The following is a 16701-nucleotide window of genomic DNA, read 5'->3' as shown; positions in this document are numbered from 1 at the left end:
TGTGAAAGCATATTGGCTGAATGGGAGAATGTTGTATAACCCTAAGCCTTATTCTAGATATTGGGTGATGGGAAAAGCTGGTTTTGGTCCTCCAGCAATGGATAAGAAAGCAGAAAGTTCATCCAAGCTTGTTTTGAATCCCTTTTGCACAACCCTTAAGAAGTGTGCTGCTGGAAAGCTGAATGTGCCAGTCTAAGAATTGCAGGTGTTACCCATAGAACTGTGGCCCCAAGATGCAGCAAGAAGAAACAAAAGCTACTATGTAATAGCTTGGTAGTTCCTAAACCTGGCTGCAAACAATAAATACGCAATAGGCACCAGGGAAGGAAATCACTAACTTTATTTCATGTCTTTTAAGCACTTTTGCTGGTTGATCGCGATTTATTTCTATTTTGCTACCAGTGCAATAGGCTGGAGTTTGAAAGTTACAGAACTGGTTACAGAGCTTTGTGGGAGAAGCATTGGGCATTCAGAGCCCCACAACTCAGCATTTGGGGCTTTAGGGCCGGACACTTAACTTGCACGCTCCCAGAAGTCAGAGGTGAGCCTTACCCCAAGGCAGTATAGGTGCTGGATCCCCCTAAGCTCTGTTGCCCTGCAGCATCTGAGAGAAATGCAGCGTTTATTTTCTCAGCGTACATCAGCTCAGTGCCAGCAGTCTCTTGAGATTTTATGCTCTCAGAGGCTGAAGTAAAACTTTATGGCACTTCTGTGCTTGGCATTTACATCCTGTTTATGTAAATGCCTCAAACAGCTTGATTTGTAAGAGAGAAAAACAATTCTTGCTGTATCTTTTTCTCTTTTGAAGTGTCCATCCACTCTGGAAGAGGAGAACTTGTATGGAAATTAAGTAATTTGTCTCTCTGTTTTTGTGAGGTTTAACTTTGTGTCTTTCCAACAGATCCTGGTCGTGTCATTACCAAACCCCAGACTGCAGTTTTACGTGCTCATTTTCCTGCTTGTGTCTTCAGATTTTGCTTAAGACTGATTGAAAGGATAAGGCCAGGTTAGAAACGACTGCTAAGGTCTGTGAATTGTGTTTCTTGTGTGTGTCAGACCTCTGTCAAGCACGAGTGCTAACAGCGGGGCTGGAGAGGCAGCAGCTCTGGTGGCACAGCTCTGACATGCAGTTTGTGCTGTCGTGCGCTGTGGGAACTGAAAGGAGCTCTGGAGTGGAGGATAATTGCAGTCTGATCAGAGCCTGCATATTCAAACTGAAATGTCTTGGCAGCTGGCACTGGGACAGCCAGAAAAGAGAGCTGGGAATTGTATCCCTTGTGTCCCAACACTTGTCGCCCTGTTGTCAACATAGCTGTGCTGGGTTTGGAAAACTTTCCAGGCCAGCGACTGTTATCAGACACTTGTCTTTGCAACACGAAACACAACGAGGCAGCTGCAGACAGCTTTGATTTCCCTCCCCGAAGCTGCCTCTGCAACACAGCTCCCTAATGAAGCACCTCTTGCTGCTGGCCCCGTTAGTGCCCAGGAGTCCGTGTCGCTTCAGAAGGTTCGTTATCGTTTTGGAGTTGATCATGTTTCAGTTGGATTGTAATGCCTCATAAAAATAGGCTTCTTCTCCAGATGGGCAGATGTATTAGGGAGCAGCACATGGAGGCAGGGGAAGAAGGAAAGTGGAGAAGAAAGAGGGTATATGTGAGGAATAACAGTGCTCCTGGAACTACTACTTATTTCATCTGAGCTATCATTCCTTACTATGTTCCCTCCTCTGTGTTGTGTTAATTCTCCTTTCCTTTCTGGCTGCTTGTTGCCAAAATCTGGTTGTAAGGCAACAGCTTTCCACAATTTTAGCAAACTGAGCCAAGTATGCAAGGGGAAATTGTTTATTCAGGAGTGTCTTCCAGCAGGAAGCAAAGAACAGGAGCTAATTTGCCTGTGGGAGGGGAAAAGAGCAGTCAGATACAGGGAAGATATTGTATTAGTGAGATCCTAAGTTAGTAGCTAACTGCATTTGAATAAAAGCACCACCACAGATGCATGTCGGCTGCAGGGAGTGGGGGCTCTGTTACTGCTGAGCCCCCTAAGAGGGCTGGGAAGAAAGCTGCTCTCAGCAACTGGGGAAAAGGTATTGTGCTGGAATTGCAAAGTGCTGTTATAAAAGCAGTGTGAGACCATTTCCAGTGCCTTTCAGTTTTAATGAACTAGGTGTCATAACGCCCTTGAAAATCAAGGAAGCTGGGTTCTTTTCTTGGAAAGGAGGAGAGGCGTTTTTTTTTTAACTTGTAGTTTGTAAAGAAAGGAACCATCTGAAAATGGCCACAGCTTTCTCAATCTCTGCTTGCCTCAGATTCCCATTAATCATGCTTAATGAAAAGGACCTCCCATTAGCTTTGCAGAGGTCTGGGGAGGAATCCTTTACATTTCCAGCTCTGCTGACAGCAAAGGAGTCAAAATGGATATAAGGAAAATGTTCTGGTTGGTGTTACTTGTGATGGTGTGAGGATCTGCAAGGACCCAGCAGAGCCCGGGCAATGCAGCTAAACCATGCTGACCTTTCCTATAGCCAATGGCATTACAGTCCTGTCGACACTGATTCTTTGGTCCAAAAAGCTGGTGATTTCCATGGGATCAGCTGGGGTGGGGAAATCTTAGGGATAAGCCCAGTATGATTAGAATATGATTGCTCCTCGATGTTACTCTCACCACAATACTTGTCAAAGGGACCGTGAGTGATAAAGCTGCTTCTGTTGAGATCTGACTTTCAGGAGGAGAGTGGAAGTAACAGCAAGGAAGAGGAAGATATATCTGCCAGGACTAACTCTTCAGATCTTGGATTTCCAGTGTTCATTTCACTATCTTTAATCAGCCACCTGATTAAAGGCGGTTAAGTGGAAGATACAAGAACTTCAATCCTTTAAAAAGCATGTCTGCCAGGTGGTTTCCAGGGGCCTTTAAGTTTCTCACAGTGATTTTCTCTGTCAGTCATGTGCTTCTTTCTGACATGCTTATTCCCCTGAACTTGTACACAATCTTTGTTACTAACTGAGGTCTGAGCTTCAGGGTGGACAGAAGGTGTTTTGGGGGAGATGGCTGCCCTAGATGCTGCATCCTGGGGTGCCCTCTTCTCAGCAACAGCACTTCTATCACTCACGTTACACAGCATGCGCCGTGGCAGCTTCTCAGTGTGGGACAGCCACTCCTTCACGCCATCTAGGACAACGGGGATGAGGCTCACCACACCTCCAAAGTGATTCTTTGCTTCATCACAGCTCAGGTGATTCACAACATCGTGAGGATATCTGTGGGACAGAAGGAAGCGTTCGTTGAGTAGTCCAGGCAATGCAGCCCTGGTGAGTCCAGCAGTGCCACCGTGAGGACCCCAGGGAAAGGTGGAGAGGTAGACAGCAATGTCCCCAGAACAAAAAGGGCGCTGATAGAACTTGAGAAAGGAGCTGTGCCACACATGGTGTTGTGGCTGCTGAACTCAGCCTGCAAGAGTTCAAGAGCAAATACAAACATCTGCTCCACGAAATTAACTATACACAGAGCAGGAATAGCAGGAAGGAGCCAGAGCGGTGTTATAACAGAAACCAACAGGGAGGTCAAGTAGGAATATGCATTCTTGCGACAGTCTTCCTGTATCCACAATTGCCTCCACAGAACTCAGCTGATGGAAAGACGTACTTAGCTCGGATGGTGCTCAGATCATTGCTGTGGTTAAGGAGCAGCTTGCATCTTTCCAAAATTTCATTGGTTGTGCTGTTACCAGGATGTACAGTTTCCAGCTTGTGGCAGAGATTGCTCAGGTCATTACAGATGTTTAGGAACATGGTGAGGATACGCCTGTCCGTTAAGTTGTTACAGTAGTGGTCCATGTAGGACTGTACCTGCAGAGTGCAACGTGGGGAAAGGCAGGGTCATGCATGTTAAATTACACTGTGATATGCTGCAAAGTTGCTTAGGTTAGTGAACAGCAGATACTTTCTGGTGTGACTGAAGGAATGAGCCACTATGGAAAACGATACAGAGGCAAGCAGTAAGCTTTCTAGGGCATGCCTGAGATGTTTGCTCATCATTCATCACAGCTGAAGAGGGTTGGGGTAATGGATCTGCTTGTCAGCACAGCGACAAGCCTTCCTTCCCTCTTTGGAGAGAAGTATGGCAGTACTGCAGCCAAAAACACAGCTCTGCTACGAGCACTGCAAAACTGGGTTGAGTGTAAGCAGGGGAGTTTACTGTCTTCTGTACTGCCACAGCTGCTTGCATAGAATGGGGTGGGAGATGGGGGTGGTGGCCTAACTGGGAGTGTTCTGGAGTAATAGCATGGATGTGCTTGCATATGTGCACGTCTTCATGATTCTTTATTTGGCACTATTAGCTGTGACAGCAAAATTAAAACCATTTAACCCGAGTTGTCCTTATTAACCTATTATAGCAATGACAATTCCCTATTTGCCTCGAATGGTTTTATTACTCAGAGTAAATGGCACTGCGTGGTGAAAGACTATGCCAAGAGATTCAGTATCTGCTCCAAAAACATTACAGATGGTTCAGACTTGAGTGGTAAGAATGTAAAACACAGAGGGGGGGGTTGGCAGCCATGGCTGGACTTAACACCTTCGGTGCTTTCTGTAAGACTTCAGCATAAGAACGAAGGAACCGCTCTAACGCCAGCATGCTCTGTGCATACAGAACAGCCATGCTATACACCAGGGCAAATTCTCGGCAGGCTTGTAAGAGAAATAAAGAAGGCCCCTAAGGATCCATTTCCACTACAGATTTCTCCTTCCTCTGTGTTCATGGTGTGTTGTGTCCACGTGAGTGGCAGGATTTTTTTTTTATTGTTGCTCTGAGCAGAAACAGTCCTAAAGAGAATAGCATTTTAGCCTGGGTGTTCATCAACAGGATTACAGGACTTCTTTCTGTCCATATCAACAGAAGAGAGTTAATGCATCGATGTATTCAGGAGGGGACCAGGACAACATGAGCAACAGCTTGCAGTGACCACCAGGTTCTGCAGCAGGCAGTTGCTGGCTCCTAAGCTGCAGCCTGGGGAGCTCAGGGAGAGCTGGACTAAAGCCATGAGCACCGCCAGGCTCGGCGGCGGAGGCACTTGCTGGGTTATTTGAGTCTCTGATTGAAGCAAGTAGCAGCACAGGTATTTGTTGTTTTTATTCCTATGCCCTCCTAAATACAATTCAAAATAGGATTGGGATAAGGCAGAAGAATGGCAGTGAAACTAAATGCGTGATTGTTTTTGTCCCAGTGAAATTTCTTTGTTTCAGTTCCCACACAAGAGCCCACCACCATGTGCTGTACCAATGTTCCCTGCTCTCCCCAGTAACAATCTCTTCCTTTTTCTCTCCTTTCCCTAAGGTGACATGGTTATATCCCTAGGGCTACCTATGCTGTAAGGTTTGCCACTGCTGAGTCCACATTGCTGTATCGCTCTATCAGTGTCATGCATGAAGTAGTTGCTAGAAGGTCTCATCCCTACAAAAAACAGGGTGGTCTTCCACCCTACCAGGAAGCAGAGTCCAAGCTTGTTCTATGCTTCTGCAATACCTGTGCTTTTAAAAACAACATAATGCTATACAAAACTTCAATGTCTATTTTTTTGGGAAAAAAAAAAAAAGAAATTAGCTTAATGTCTGTGTGAACACCCTTCAATGTTAGGAACAAAGCCTGTATGTTAGAACAAAGTCAGCCCTCTTCTGTTTCTTAATCTTAGTAAGAGCTTGGCCTTCAGTCTGGCTTTGGCATGCTTCTGGTCTTTGTGCCTGGGTTCTACTTTCTCACATCCACTATTCTAGTTCTGTTTGGATTTTTCTTCCCCCTTTGTTTTCCAGTGATTGAAGTTTGCACTACTTAAAACATCCCCTTATCAAAATTCCATGACATTTCACTTACCAGCCCAGAGAACACCTTAGCCCACTTGGGACTTTCAGCCCTCGATCCATCATACTATCTCTGTAACACAGCCATTATTTTTAATAAGCACTACAGAAAGATACAGTAGCACCAATACCAGGGGAAGAGGCAAGCACACTGGTTACTGCAAGTTAAGGATTACAGACTCCATTTGTGGCTGGGGAGGAAAGGGTTGGTTTGTTTGTAGTACCCTGTATTTCTGACTATGCCTCAGCAGTGAAATGACAGCGTTAAGCTAAATCCTACAGCAATGCTGAGCAATGTAATTCCTTTTCTGTCAATGGGAAAGTCTAACAGAGGTGTTCCTTTCTTCTGCTTAATCTTTTGCCACTGCTTTGCAGTTATGCACAAACATTAGTAGCAAGTTTCTGTGCATTCTTTCATCACTGTGCCCCCTTTCCATCAGCAGAAACCTTTGTGCTGAGCATTCTGTACCTGGCTGATGCTTGCCACGGGTCTGATCATGTCGTGTGCATTCTCTCGGGTGTGTTGCAGAGCTCCAACAAACGTGAACTGCTGCTGCAGGAAGAGTTTGTAGTTGTCTTCTATGACTTTTAGGGTATCCTTTACCTCGTTCATGTTTTCCCTCTGTTGGAATCTGGGAGAAAAGGAGAGAAAAGCAGCTCCTTTTTAGAAATGACACGATTCTACGTGTGTAACTCTATCTTTCAGCAGAGTTGGGAAGCGACAACACCACCAGAAGGATAAAAAAAAGAGAGAAGATATACGACGTCAAAGCACAGCGGTTCCCCGGGCCCCAGGCAGTAAGTCATGGCAGCAGTAACGATGCCGGAAAAGAGGCAGAGAGCCCGGGGGGCCGCTGACAATCAGCTGCCATAAACCCAAGCGGGTATGCAGTAAACATAACACATAACGCAGCACTGCATCAGTCACGGCGCTGGGAAACGGCCGCAGGGAGAGCTGTCGTCTTTTTGCCCGTGTGAAACCATTGCCCGAGGGGCAGCGCGGGGCAAACGGAGGGCCTCTGCCCGGCACCGCAGGCGGCTCCAACGCCCTCACCCCTTCCCCGCCGCAGAGAACCGGGCCGGCCCTCCCCCGCAGCTCCGTACCGGCGTGTGGGACCACGCGGGGCGGTGGGGCCTGGGCCGCGCTCAGCACGCACCGCGAGCCGGGACCCTAGCAACCGCCGCCGCCGTCTCCATAGCAACCGTCGCCTTTCCATGACGTCACACTGCAGCGCCTCCCTTACGTTGCGAGGGTCGTATCGCTGCGTCGCCTAGCATTGACGTCACTCCATAGCAACGCAGCGCCGCGGATGGTTGCTAAGGGCGGCCATGGACGCCCCCGCCCGGTCGTGGCCGCCGTCGGTGGGCGACTACGCGGAGCGACAGGGGCTCTTCCGGCTCCTGCAGGTGAACGGGAGCGGGGAGGGGCCGGGGGGCCCGGCTTTCCTCACAGCCTCCGGCGTCACTGGGAAAGTGGGCACGTATACCTAGAGTGCCCGCGTCAAATCGATCCCCGATGTGCAGAAGTGAATAAAATGGAGGGGAGGCACGTGAGGGTGCGGGCGCGGAACGGCGAGGGTCCATCGTTGCCGACCTGAATAAGTTCGATAAAGCTCGGTTTGCTCTGTTCAGTCAGGGCTCGCAGCTCGAGCAAGCGCTGCGAAGCGATGGTTTTGGGCTGAACTTACGAGAAGCCGAGCTTTGTGCTGTGCTGTTTGCTGCTGGATAGGAAAGGAGACGGTCGTTCCCTCAGCACTGTTTGAGGTTTCCTTTTAATTACAGAACTCCCAGCTGTGCTGAAGATCCTGGTGAGAAAACGGATGGAGTCGTGTTTGCCCATAGAGCTGCAGTCAGGAGAGATCTGTGCTGCTGGAGGGGCTTCAGCTCAGCTCCCCTACAGCCTCCATTCTGCAATAGGAGAACAGGATCCAAAATCATTGTTCAGAAAAGGGCTTTAAACCTTTTTTTGCCTGCTAGTTTTATGGCGGGACAGAGAGCAGCAAGGTTAAAGCAGCAAAATGTGCTGCTTTTGTAGTTTTGATTGGTTGGTTTGGGGCAGCTGAGTGTGTTTCCTGTGGGCCCCATCTATCCCATTGACCTCTAGGCTCGCTGGGCACTTGTGGGGATGTGCCACAGATTTAACTTCCCCCAAAAATGCACTAAGGAGGCTGGTTTGGTGCTGTCTGTGTGGATTGATGTTAGTACTGGCTCAGCCACTGCAACACTGGGGCAAAACCCCTCGGGTCTCTGTAAAATAAGCAAAAGCAAATTGCTGTGGAGTTTTCATTTAATTCATTTATTTATTTACTGTAAAACCATATTTCACTTTTTCAGCCTCTAAAATAGGGTTTATATTCCCTGCTTTGTCTGTTGAAAGGGACCTAAGAAAATGAGTGAGTAAGGTCCTCATCACCACCTTGCTGTAACACTGCATCATGTCGCGACTAAGAGCCCTTTAATTTTCCTCTGACTTTGTCCTGTTGCTTTTCAGAACATGCTTGAAGAGCTGTTAATTCATAAGCCAGAGGACCCCATTCAGTTTATGATAGAGCATTTAAAGCAGCACAATGATGATGGTAAGTGAAAATTGAGAGATTAGAGACAGTGCAAGGCCTTATTTGCAAAGAGCTGCTCAGAAATGGCATTTTGGTTGGCAAAGGGTGGATAAAAGGTTTCAGACCCTTCCTTGGAAGGAATAAAAAGAATTGAGCGTTATGCAGTGGTTATAAGTAAGGTGCTTTTAATTTCATCATCATCTTTTTTTTTTTTTTTAAGTGGCTAATCTAATAAAAAATACACTTATAACAGTTATAACAATGAAACCCTCTAAGGGAATAACAAAGAGTTCTATTGTATCAATTATTAATGTGTTCTGTGCCCCATCTGATATTTCCTGTTGTCTTTAAGCTCACTAATTACTCCTTTTGTCAGGTGTAAATTTGGTTTCCCATTCTACCTGGGCTGGCAGATTCTCTGGTTTTTGATTAGTTAGTTACTAGCTGTTGTTAATGAGTTCCACCGCTCAGTGGCATCTCAGATGAAGGAACAGTGAGTGTGCCTACTTGTGTGGATAACAAAACCTGGTAAATTGAATGGGAAGGCTGTACTCTGCACAATAAAAGCATGTACACTCAATCAAATAATTTGATTTACAAACTGTTCACCCTTAGGCAGATTCTATTTGGATATGCACAACAGAACTCTAATTTTTGTTCTGCGTGAGCTGTCAAGAATAGCTGGTGTCATGTTGCTTTGATGTTTCTTTAAAACCAGAGTAAACCATTATGAAAGTTCTGCTGCAGCATCAATGAAGTCATTATCGCTGGAGGTGCTCTGAGATCTTCATACATCGTGGTAGGGATCAGATGGATGTTGGCTGAAACACCGCTCAGTATCAAAACCAGAAAGAAATATCAAACCCTGCAAATTCTGCCCGACCCTTCCTGATGTGGGCAGCACCAGTAATCAATCTGTTTTATTGGCCCGTGGGCAATTTGCAGAGGAATTTCAGCTTGATAGAATGCTGATAAGATTTCTCTGCATTACTGTAACATTTGTTGTTGAGCCCCACAGAATTGTTTGAGCGGATATAGGCGGGCTTCCATTTTGTGGCTTCAGTTCTTGGAGGCTAAAGATAGAACTGCAGCAGTTGTTTGTCAGAGGAAAAATGCTGTCTGCTTTTGGTCTGGAATGAGCTATTAAGAAGGGGAAGGCGCTCCAATTAAAATTAGAGACTAAATGTTGTTTTAGAGATAAATTATATGGAAAATAACGTAACAGAAATCTGTAACAAGGTTGATTTTACCTTTTTGATCATGGCAGAAGGTGCTGACTATTTAGAAGAAAAAAAACCCTTATTAGAGCCATCAGTAAAGCAATGAATTTTCATGATCCTGCCTTGCTAGACAGCTTTAGCCCTAGAGAAAATTTCAAACAGAGACGTGTGGAAGAGGAGTATTGCATCTATCCCAGGTGTGAAGTTAGAAACCCTTTTTAATTAATAATAAGATCTAAAGTACTCTTAAAAATATAAACAAGTCTAATGATGATTATAGCTCACAACTGCCTCAGAAAGCTCCTAGGTCAGGTGCACACCAACGGGTTTGTGCCTCCAGTTCTGTGATACTCTTCTTTTGTGTGATCCTTCTGAAAACCTTAATGAACGATACGAAGATTGAGAATTCTTTAATATACAGAGATGCAAATTTTGTACGTTGTATCTTGGTTTTTGTTAACAAAGAGAGCTTTCAGGATCCAAGCAGCATTTCTGTGAGCTTCTGCTTTACAGCTGTACCTCCGAAGGAATTTAACAAAGTTCTGTAAGAATGTTCTTCACACACTGTTCCTCTTTGACGAGGAATTTCCCTTACAAATTAAGCAGATTTTATTGCATTAATATTAATTATAGACTCTTTTGGACCTAAATGGAATGCAGAGAGTCCAGCCATATTTCATTATTCCAGAATTCATTTTGTTTATTGCTAAAAGCATCCTCGGATGTTAAAACTTAATAGTGCTTGGAAGAGTAAATCCTGTAACATCGAGACTAAACACAGAATGAAATATGATTTGTTACCGCAGAAAAAGTCATTTTCCAGATTTTTCTGACTTCGTTTAGAGACTGGAGGTCCAGACCTGCAGCATTAAGCACCGACTGTCTGCTGATTGGAGGGGGTTAAATATGACATCCAGCCATGTCCTGCTTGTGCCCTCGTGTCAGATGTTTGGGGAGAATGCTTTAGAGGAGCCTTACAAGTGTGCAAATGAGTAAATCAGTGAATTACGCTGCCCCATCTGCTGCGAGTCACTAAGCAGAGAGAAAACCAGATTTAGTACAAAGTGAGCATTTACAGTAGCCCTGGGCAATATTAAAGCATGATATGGTGTATATAATGGTATGTTTCGTTTTTTATCAAACGTTTGTCCAAGAAAGCTGTGTATTAAAGCTTCAATACCTAAGGGTTTTCTTGTGAATTTTAAATCATGCTCCTAGTTAAACCTCAAAAGGATCTGTGGATGGAAAGGTTTTTTGATTTTCTTTGAAGTGGTTTGAAGAAGTTGATTAGTGTTGGCACCCGAGCACTCTTTTATGACGCTGTTTATAAATAATTCCTAAGTATCGGGCTGGAGTTTCAAGGTGTTAGATTAAAAAAAAAAAAGCCCTAGGATTTAATCACATTACATTTGAAAGAAATTAGGTGATAAAAACAGCTGATGTATCCTTTTAAAGTATTTTTCTACATTGTGTACTAGTTCTGTTGCACTTGCAAGAACCAATAAGGGGGAGTTTTTCTTAAACCTTCCGAGTCAGATAACTTTGTAAAGATGAATCTGTAATTTGGGTTTCATGTATGTTTAAAAATTGCACCTGCCCAATAACTGTTAAGTGCGTGGAAGGCCTCATAAAAATCCATTTCACATCCTTCCATGTCTGCTGTCATCAGACACTGTATTTCCCTCGGTTACCAAGAACTGAAGAGGTTTGGGGGTGAGCAGATCCCTCCTCTGTGCTGACCTGTATTACTCCTGGTAAGCCCTTGCCAGCCCCTTCTCTAGATGATCTTTTCTTATTATTATTTTCCTGAGAAAACATCAAAGGCATTAATAGAAAATGACAGCTCCAGGGATTGCAGCCCAAAATATGTTTGTGCAAAAAGTCCCAAGTACTTTCCTGAAAATTGCTCCATTTCCCCCCTTTTTTTTTGTTTTGCCTTGCCCCTGCTCTGTTCACATTACAACTATAGGGGCAGGACGGAGAATTCTCCCCATCTTGGGTGAGGGACATGCAGCAGAGAAATACAACATGCAGAGAGGGGAAAAAAAAAATAAATAAAAGGCCTTTCAACACTGACTTGAGAACATGAAGGCAGCTGTCAAAGCGTAGAGGAAAAAGTGCTTAGTTTTGCAACATCTAAATCTTCTTTCAACCCTGACACAGCTGTTTAGTTGCAACTAAAATGCAAAGTCTCATTTTTTTTTGTGATGGGAGCCAAAGCTTTGCCAAAGTTTGGTGTTTTTGCTAGCATACTTCATAAGGAAAATGAGAAGAGATTAGGTGATCTCCAAAGATCCCACCCAATGTCAACAACTCTATGATTACAATAACAGTCACTTTTAAGTAGTCTTGTCCTGCAAACACAAACTATCTTCTTTTTTTTCATTGCAAAATATGCTCTAAATCAGTCTGTTGGAAATAGAAGTCAAACTGAGAAAAGAAAATGTTCCTCCTCATGCTCTGGTTCATCCCATAGACTGTTTATCTGTTAGAACACATAGAAATATGCTTAAATGATATGTTTAGTTAGGATATCGGTCTAATTAGCCTAGGAGGTTAAAGACAGACCAAGGTGGCACTGACTGAGTGCTCCCTCTTCTTTCTCCTCAGCACAGCCCAGTCCTGACTTTACATTCAGTCAGATTTCCTATTGCAATAATTGTTTCATTGTGCTTATGGTTATGTTGTGCAATAACAAGGAAACAAGTGGAACAGGAGAATCCAAACATCTTAACATTCTCATGTTCTCATTTCTTAGCTCCAAGGATTTGCATACTTGGTCCACCTGCTTCTGGTAAAACTACAATGGTAAGTATGCTCTTTTCAGGGCTCTGACACTCCCCACATACCTTCTTGCTTTTTACTCAGCACAGCACTTGTGAAAATTGCCAGTTATAGAAGAGCACAAGGCACGTTGAAGGGTGGCATTCATAGGGTTATTTACCATAACCTGTATGTTAAATGGGAGCATTCAAATGAGCTCTGTGAGAACTTGCAGGGGTAGTGGTGGTGGTACTGCTGTAATGCAGCAGAACTCTGCGTGCCTTTTTAGTGAACCTGGGAGGAGTTTGTGGTGTTCCCACATTGCTGATTGCTTTGTTTGCATGGCTGGCTGTCTCTCTTGGCCACACTGAAAGTGTCGAAGTCGTGTTTGAACCACAGAGAGAGCTGAGCACAGAAACTTCACAGATGATGGTGCTGTGTGCATACTAGGAAGAATGCTTTCTTTAAAATCCATGCTATAGTCAGGTAGATGAAAAAGGCCTTATTCAAAGCTGCAGATTCTTGAACGTCTTTGTATGATACTGTTTAAAGTTACACATATAGTCTGCTTGTTTAAATTGAAGGTGAGGAAAGCTCCCTTTCTTTCTTGAGTCTGCTGAAAAAATGCTTCATTTTCTTTCCAGATATTTCATCCTGTACTTTTTTTATCTTTCCTCAGGCAATACGGCTTTGTAAACATTTGGATGCCATACGTATCTCTCAGGAGACTTTGCTTTCCAAGGAAACATTAGCTCTGACAAAGGAAGCAAAGGCATATAAAGAAAGAAAACAGGTGTGTAAGAGGATATAATAATGGTAGCTCTCATGGCACAGAAGGAGAATTATGTGGCATTTCCATGATTTCTACTGCTATAAGTTGAGCAGATCAGGGTAAATATTCTTGTGTCTATGGAGGTTTATACATCAGTTTATGTTTACGTAGGTGCAGGGCCCTTCAGAGAGGAAGGGTAGCCTCTGCTTGATAAGAAGATATCTACAAGTATAAAAATATGTCAGGGCATAGAATTAGGGGCAAGAGAGGAAGAAAATGTAGAATAATGGAGATCTTGAAAACATTAACCTTGGACATGAGTGACAGAACTGAGGGAAGCCCAGGAATGCTCGGTACCATTTAAAGAATGTTTCATTATATCATTAAACAAAGCACCTTCTGGTTTCAGCATATTTGGTAATCTCCATAAAGTAAGCATTAATCTCTGAGGCTTCCTTCAGTACAAAATATGTACACAGAGAATTCTTTTTTGATCTGACAGAGCTACTTAGTCGTGCACATTTGATTTCTCTGTAGCATGACACGAATAACTCAGTGCATCAACTCAAAATTTGAATGACAATTCAGTCAGTTGTTGAAAGCTATGGAAGCTTTCAAACTGAGGCAATAGCAGTAGAGTCAGGAGATCATTCCATTCCCAGGTGCACTTTGTCCAACTGTGAGTGCACCATTCCAGGTTTTTCACTGAAAGCAGTATGTTTTTCTGTGACCATCTCTACCACGTCCACCACTCTGAGTTGCTTTTCTCCTTCATCACTTGTTTTCATAAAAATAGAAAGAATTTCATGTCTGTAATAATTCCATATCCCTGCTAAATTTGATTTGAATTGGCCAACGGATTCAGAACTTGCTAAGGTGGTAGGTAGTGTAATTTCATAATTTTGGTTTCCTGAGAAAACTAAGTTGAAAACAGAGTAGTGTCTATTGCACTGAATTACTGAGTGAAGTTTGGAGATACCTCAAGTGATATATTTAAAGATCTGAGAGGAAAGACATCACTGAAATGGTGGAACTTGCTGGCAAAAAGGTTTGCTTTTGACTGGGATGATAGAAAATGATTCTTACTGAGCATATGTACTTTGAAATTTCAGTTCTAATTATTAGAGATTGTTTTACTAGATTCATAAATTTCAGCTTAGATGGGGGAGAATTTAAAGCAAAAATTCCCGTTGGTTTAATTACTCTAATTATTAATGTATTTCAGACTATACAGATGTACTTTCAAGGGTGTCCTTTTGGGCTTATTTGGTTTAGAAAGATGGATGGTGTGGAAGATGAAAGGCAAAAATGTCAAGGCTAATCAGGTAGTGAGGGCTGTGAGGAGTGCCTGAAGAGCAGAATTTGTGGGTGTTTCAGCACTGTGCAGTTTGCCTTTGTTTTTGAGATGTTAAATGCTGAATGTTAAATCACTCACTCATTTCTTTTGTTCTTTTACACAAATTTGACTCTTTGTATGTAACTCCTAGCACTGGGAGGGAACTCCTTGCTTCCTCCAAATCAACTGAACCTTGAGAGTAACTTAAAATGTAGGCAGAGAGTAACTTAAAATGTAGGCAGAGAGTAACTTAAAATGTAGGCTGAGTATCATCTCAAGAGCTGTATGTTCTCTTCCTGTTTCGTGGCTGCTGGCTACATCTACCTTTGCAGTAACTGACCCTAGGTTCTTCTGAAACAAGCAGTAAACTCGATTCCTCTAGCACACGTAACATCCATTAGCACTAATAGGTTTTGAATGTCTGCTCAGGAACAGAACAATAGCTGTTTATGCAATCTTTGATACAACCAGGGCATTTAAAATGTTGTACTGCTGGCCAAAGCAATTTAATAAATGGAAAGAGGAAAAGCATGGACTAAGACTGGATCTGAAAGTCTAGTGTGAAGATCACATGACACAATTTAATGTTAGAGGAACGTTCTGTGTGTATAAGGTTTCTGGGGCTAAATTAACCCCTGTGCCAAAGGTCATTTGTTTTTGGGTCAGTAGGCCAATGTTACCAGATTTGGGCAAATGCTACAAAAAGGTCTGCAAATATTTGTTCAAATATTTTACTTCTCTTTAGCTGTGCTTTCATCTCTTTTGTGTTCACTTCTAAGAAGAAAAAAAAAGCACAAGAATTCGTGGTATTTAAAGTATGTGATTATTCTCTTTAGCTCAATTTTTAAATTTGGACATGCAATCATCTACTAACACACCTGGCCACTTACTAATGAGCACAGCTGAAGTAGTGAATTTTAAATATTGACTGTTCAAAGCAAAATGTGATCATTCTGCATGTAAAAGTATTCCAAAAAGAAGTAAAATATTTGAATATTCAATAAATTTGAGGAACCATGAGCTACCAATAAATATTCCATGAACAGAAAAAGAGGCTACATTTTTTGATAAATCATTGCAAATTATTCCCTCATCTCTAGTTATTATAATGTTAATAGAAAGCACCTTCAGGTTTTTCCTATAGTGAAGTCTAATGATGTGCTACTGCATGTTTCACTTCTCCTGTTAGATGGGTAAAATAAGAAGCTGACACAGCTGTGCTAGCTGTGGGCCTGTGAGATGGTTGTGCTTTTAATTCAAATACTGAGTTACAGGTGTTTGTGTACTACTGGATCATTTAGAACTGCTCTACAGTTGCGTCATATCCTCATGATTTCTTAGAAGACAGAAGAAGGGAAAACACATGGCACCCTTTTTTATGCATGGTCAGTGTTCTGTCCTATTCAAGAAGTCACTATGAGCAAATGAATAGGAACTATTCCACTCTTATGTATGCATTAAAAAAAAAAAAAATCAGACTGAAAAAAGCCCATCCTTGTTGTGTATATTTCTCTAAACAGGCTAAATGTACACACTCATGGTTTTCAAAATGCTAAGCCAAGTTTCTTGTGCCTTTTGGAAGGTTTGACATTTCAAGCAGCATGTCTTTCCATTAACCAAGCTGGATTTTGGGACAGGCTCAGAGTGCCTTCAATCAGATGCATTGCTTTAGTCATCAGATGTATATGTATCATTTCCATTCTTGCAGATTCCTGGGAGGAGAAGTTCCACTTTATCATGATGTATTTGCATGTTAATGTGTAAATGTGCTTTATAGTACCACATATGCTTTGGACTTAATGGTTTCTAATGCAATAATCAGGTGTTCTACAAGCCAGCTGTTCAAAGTGGTTTTGTAGGCTGCTGCTCAGTGGGAGGAAAACTGCCCAGGAAATGAGGCTGGAATTTGAGCCACAGAGAGCAGAAGTAGCTAAAGCACAGAAATACCCGTGTGTCACCTGGATTGTTTTTGTGCAATAAACCCTGCTCAAAAGAGTGCTAAGAATACTGAAAGAAGGTAGTATAATTTAAATTGCTTTGGCAGAGCTTAGCAGAGTGGACCCCTGGCAGTTGCTAGCCCGTCTTGACATGACACATCAAAGAAGTAAGCAAGACGCTGGCTGTTTCTGATAGCAGCATGATGCACCTTTGGAAGGTGACAGACTCAAAGCCACAGACCCAGGTTCCAGCAGCAAGAGAC

At 43.1% G+C, this 16701-nt stretch overlaps 2 protein-coding genes across 10 annotated transcripts in view; one reads left to right on the top strand and one right to left on the bottom strand.

The window, feature by feature from the left end:
- Nucleotides 1-322: 322 nt before the first annotated feature.
- Nucleotides 323-7116, bottom strand: SPACA9 (sperm acrosome associated 9). Of its 3 annotated transcripts, XM_003211285.5 has the most exons (5): nucleotides 6960-7116; nucleotides 6325-6487; nucleotides 3643-3845; nucleotides 3110-3257; nucleotides 323-1891 (listed from the first exon to the last, which is right to left on the bottom strand). In XM_003211285.5, the coding sequence occupies exons 1-5, from the start codon at nucleotides 7070-7072 to the stop codon at nucleotides 1883-1885; spliced, it is 636 nt and encodes a 211-aa protein (XP_003211333.2). In that variant the 5' UTR covers nucleotides 7073-7116; the 3' UTR covers nucleotides 323-1882. The 3 variants fall into 3 exon arrangements, with proteins under 3 accessions (XP_003211333.2, XP_010719243.2, XP_010719245.1); XM_010720941.4 differs by having other exon boundaries at nucleotides 323-3257; XM_010720943.4 differs by having other exon boundaries at nucleotides 323-3257; nucleotides 6910-7050.
- AK8 (adenylate kinase 8) overlaps nucleotides 7109-16701 on the top strand; it is a 63234-nt gene continuing 53641 nt past the window's right edge. For 2 of the 7 annotated variants that reach the window (XM_003211312.5, XM_085239524.1), the window contains exons 1-4: nucleotides 7109-7262; nucleotides 8347-8431; nucleotides 12389-12438; nucleotides 13073-13186. In XM_003211312.5, coding sequence (XP_003211360.1) covers nucleotides 7185-7262; nucleotides 8347-8431; nucleotides 12389-12438; nucleotides 13073-13186 — 327 coding nt within the window. In that variant the 5' untranslated portion in view covers nucleotides 7109-7184. Of the gene's footprint in view, nucleotides 7263-7637; nucleotides 7664-8346; nucleotides 8432-12388; nucleotides 12439-13072; nucleotides 13187-16701 lie in introns of all 7 variants that reach the window. The other 5 variants (XM_085239525.1, XM_019621474.3, XM_085239523.1 and 2 more) reach the window with 5 other exon arrangements.

Source organism: Meleagris gallopavo, chromosome 19 (genome assembly GCF_905368555.1).
Source record: "Meleagris gallopavo chromosome 19, MGAL_WU_HG_1.1, whole genome shotgun sequence".
NCBI lineage: Eukaryota > Metazoa > Chordata > Aves > Galliformes > Phasianidae > Meleagris > Meleagris gallopavo.
The sequence above is the reverse complement of the archived record's forward strand: the minus strand, read 5'-3'. Positions and strand labels throughout refer to the sequence as shown.

Bases quoted from the DNA above. Each gene is read 5' to 3' on its own strand.
- SPACA9 (XM_010720941.4), bottom strand. From the start codon at position 7,072: ATGGAAAGGCGACGGTTGCTATGGAGACGGCGGCGGCGGTTGCTAGGG. The intron at 6,488-6,959 runs GTACGGAGCTGC...CTTTTCTCCCAG, and splicing joins CCGCGTGGTCCCACACGCCG to ATTCCAACAGAGGGAAAACA. The intron at 3,258-3,642 runs GTACGTCTTTCC...TCTGTCCCACAG, and splicing joins CTGAGCACCATCCGAGCTAA to ATATCCTCACGATGTTGTGA.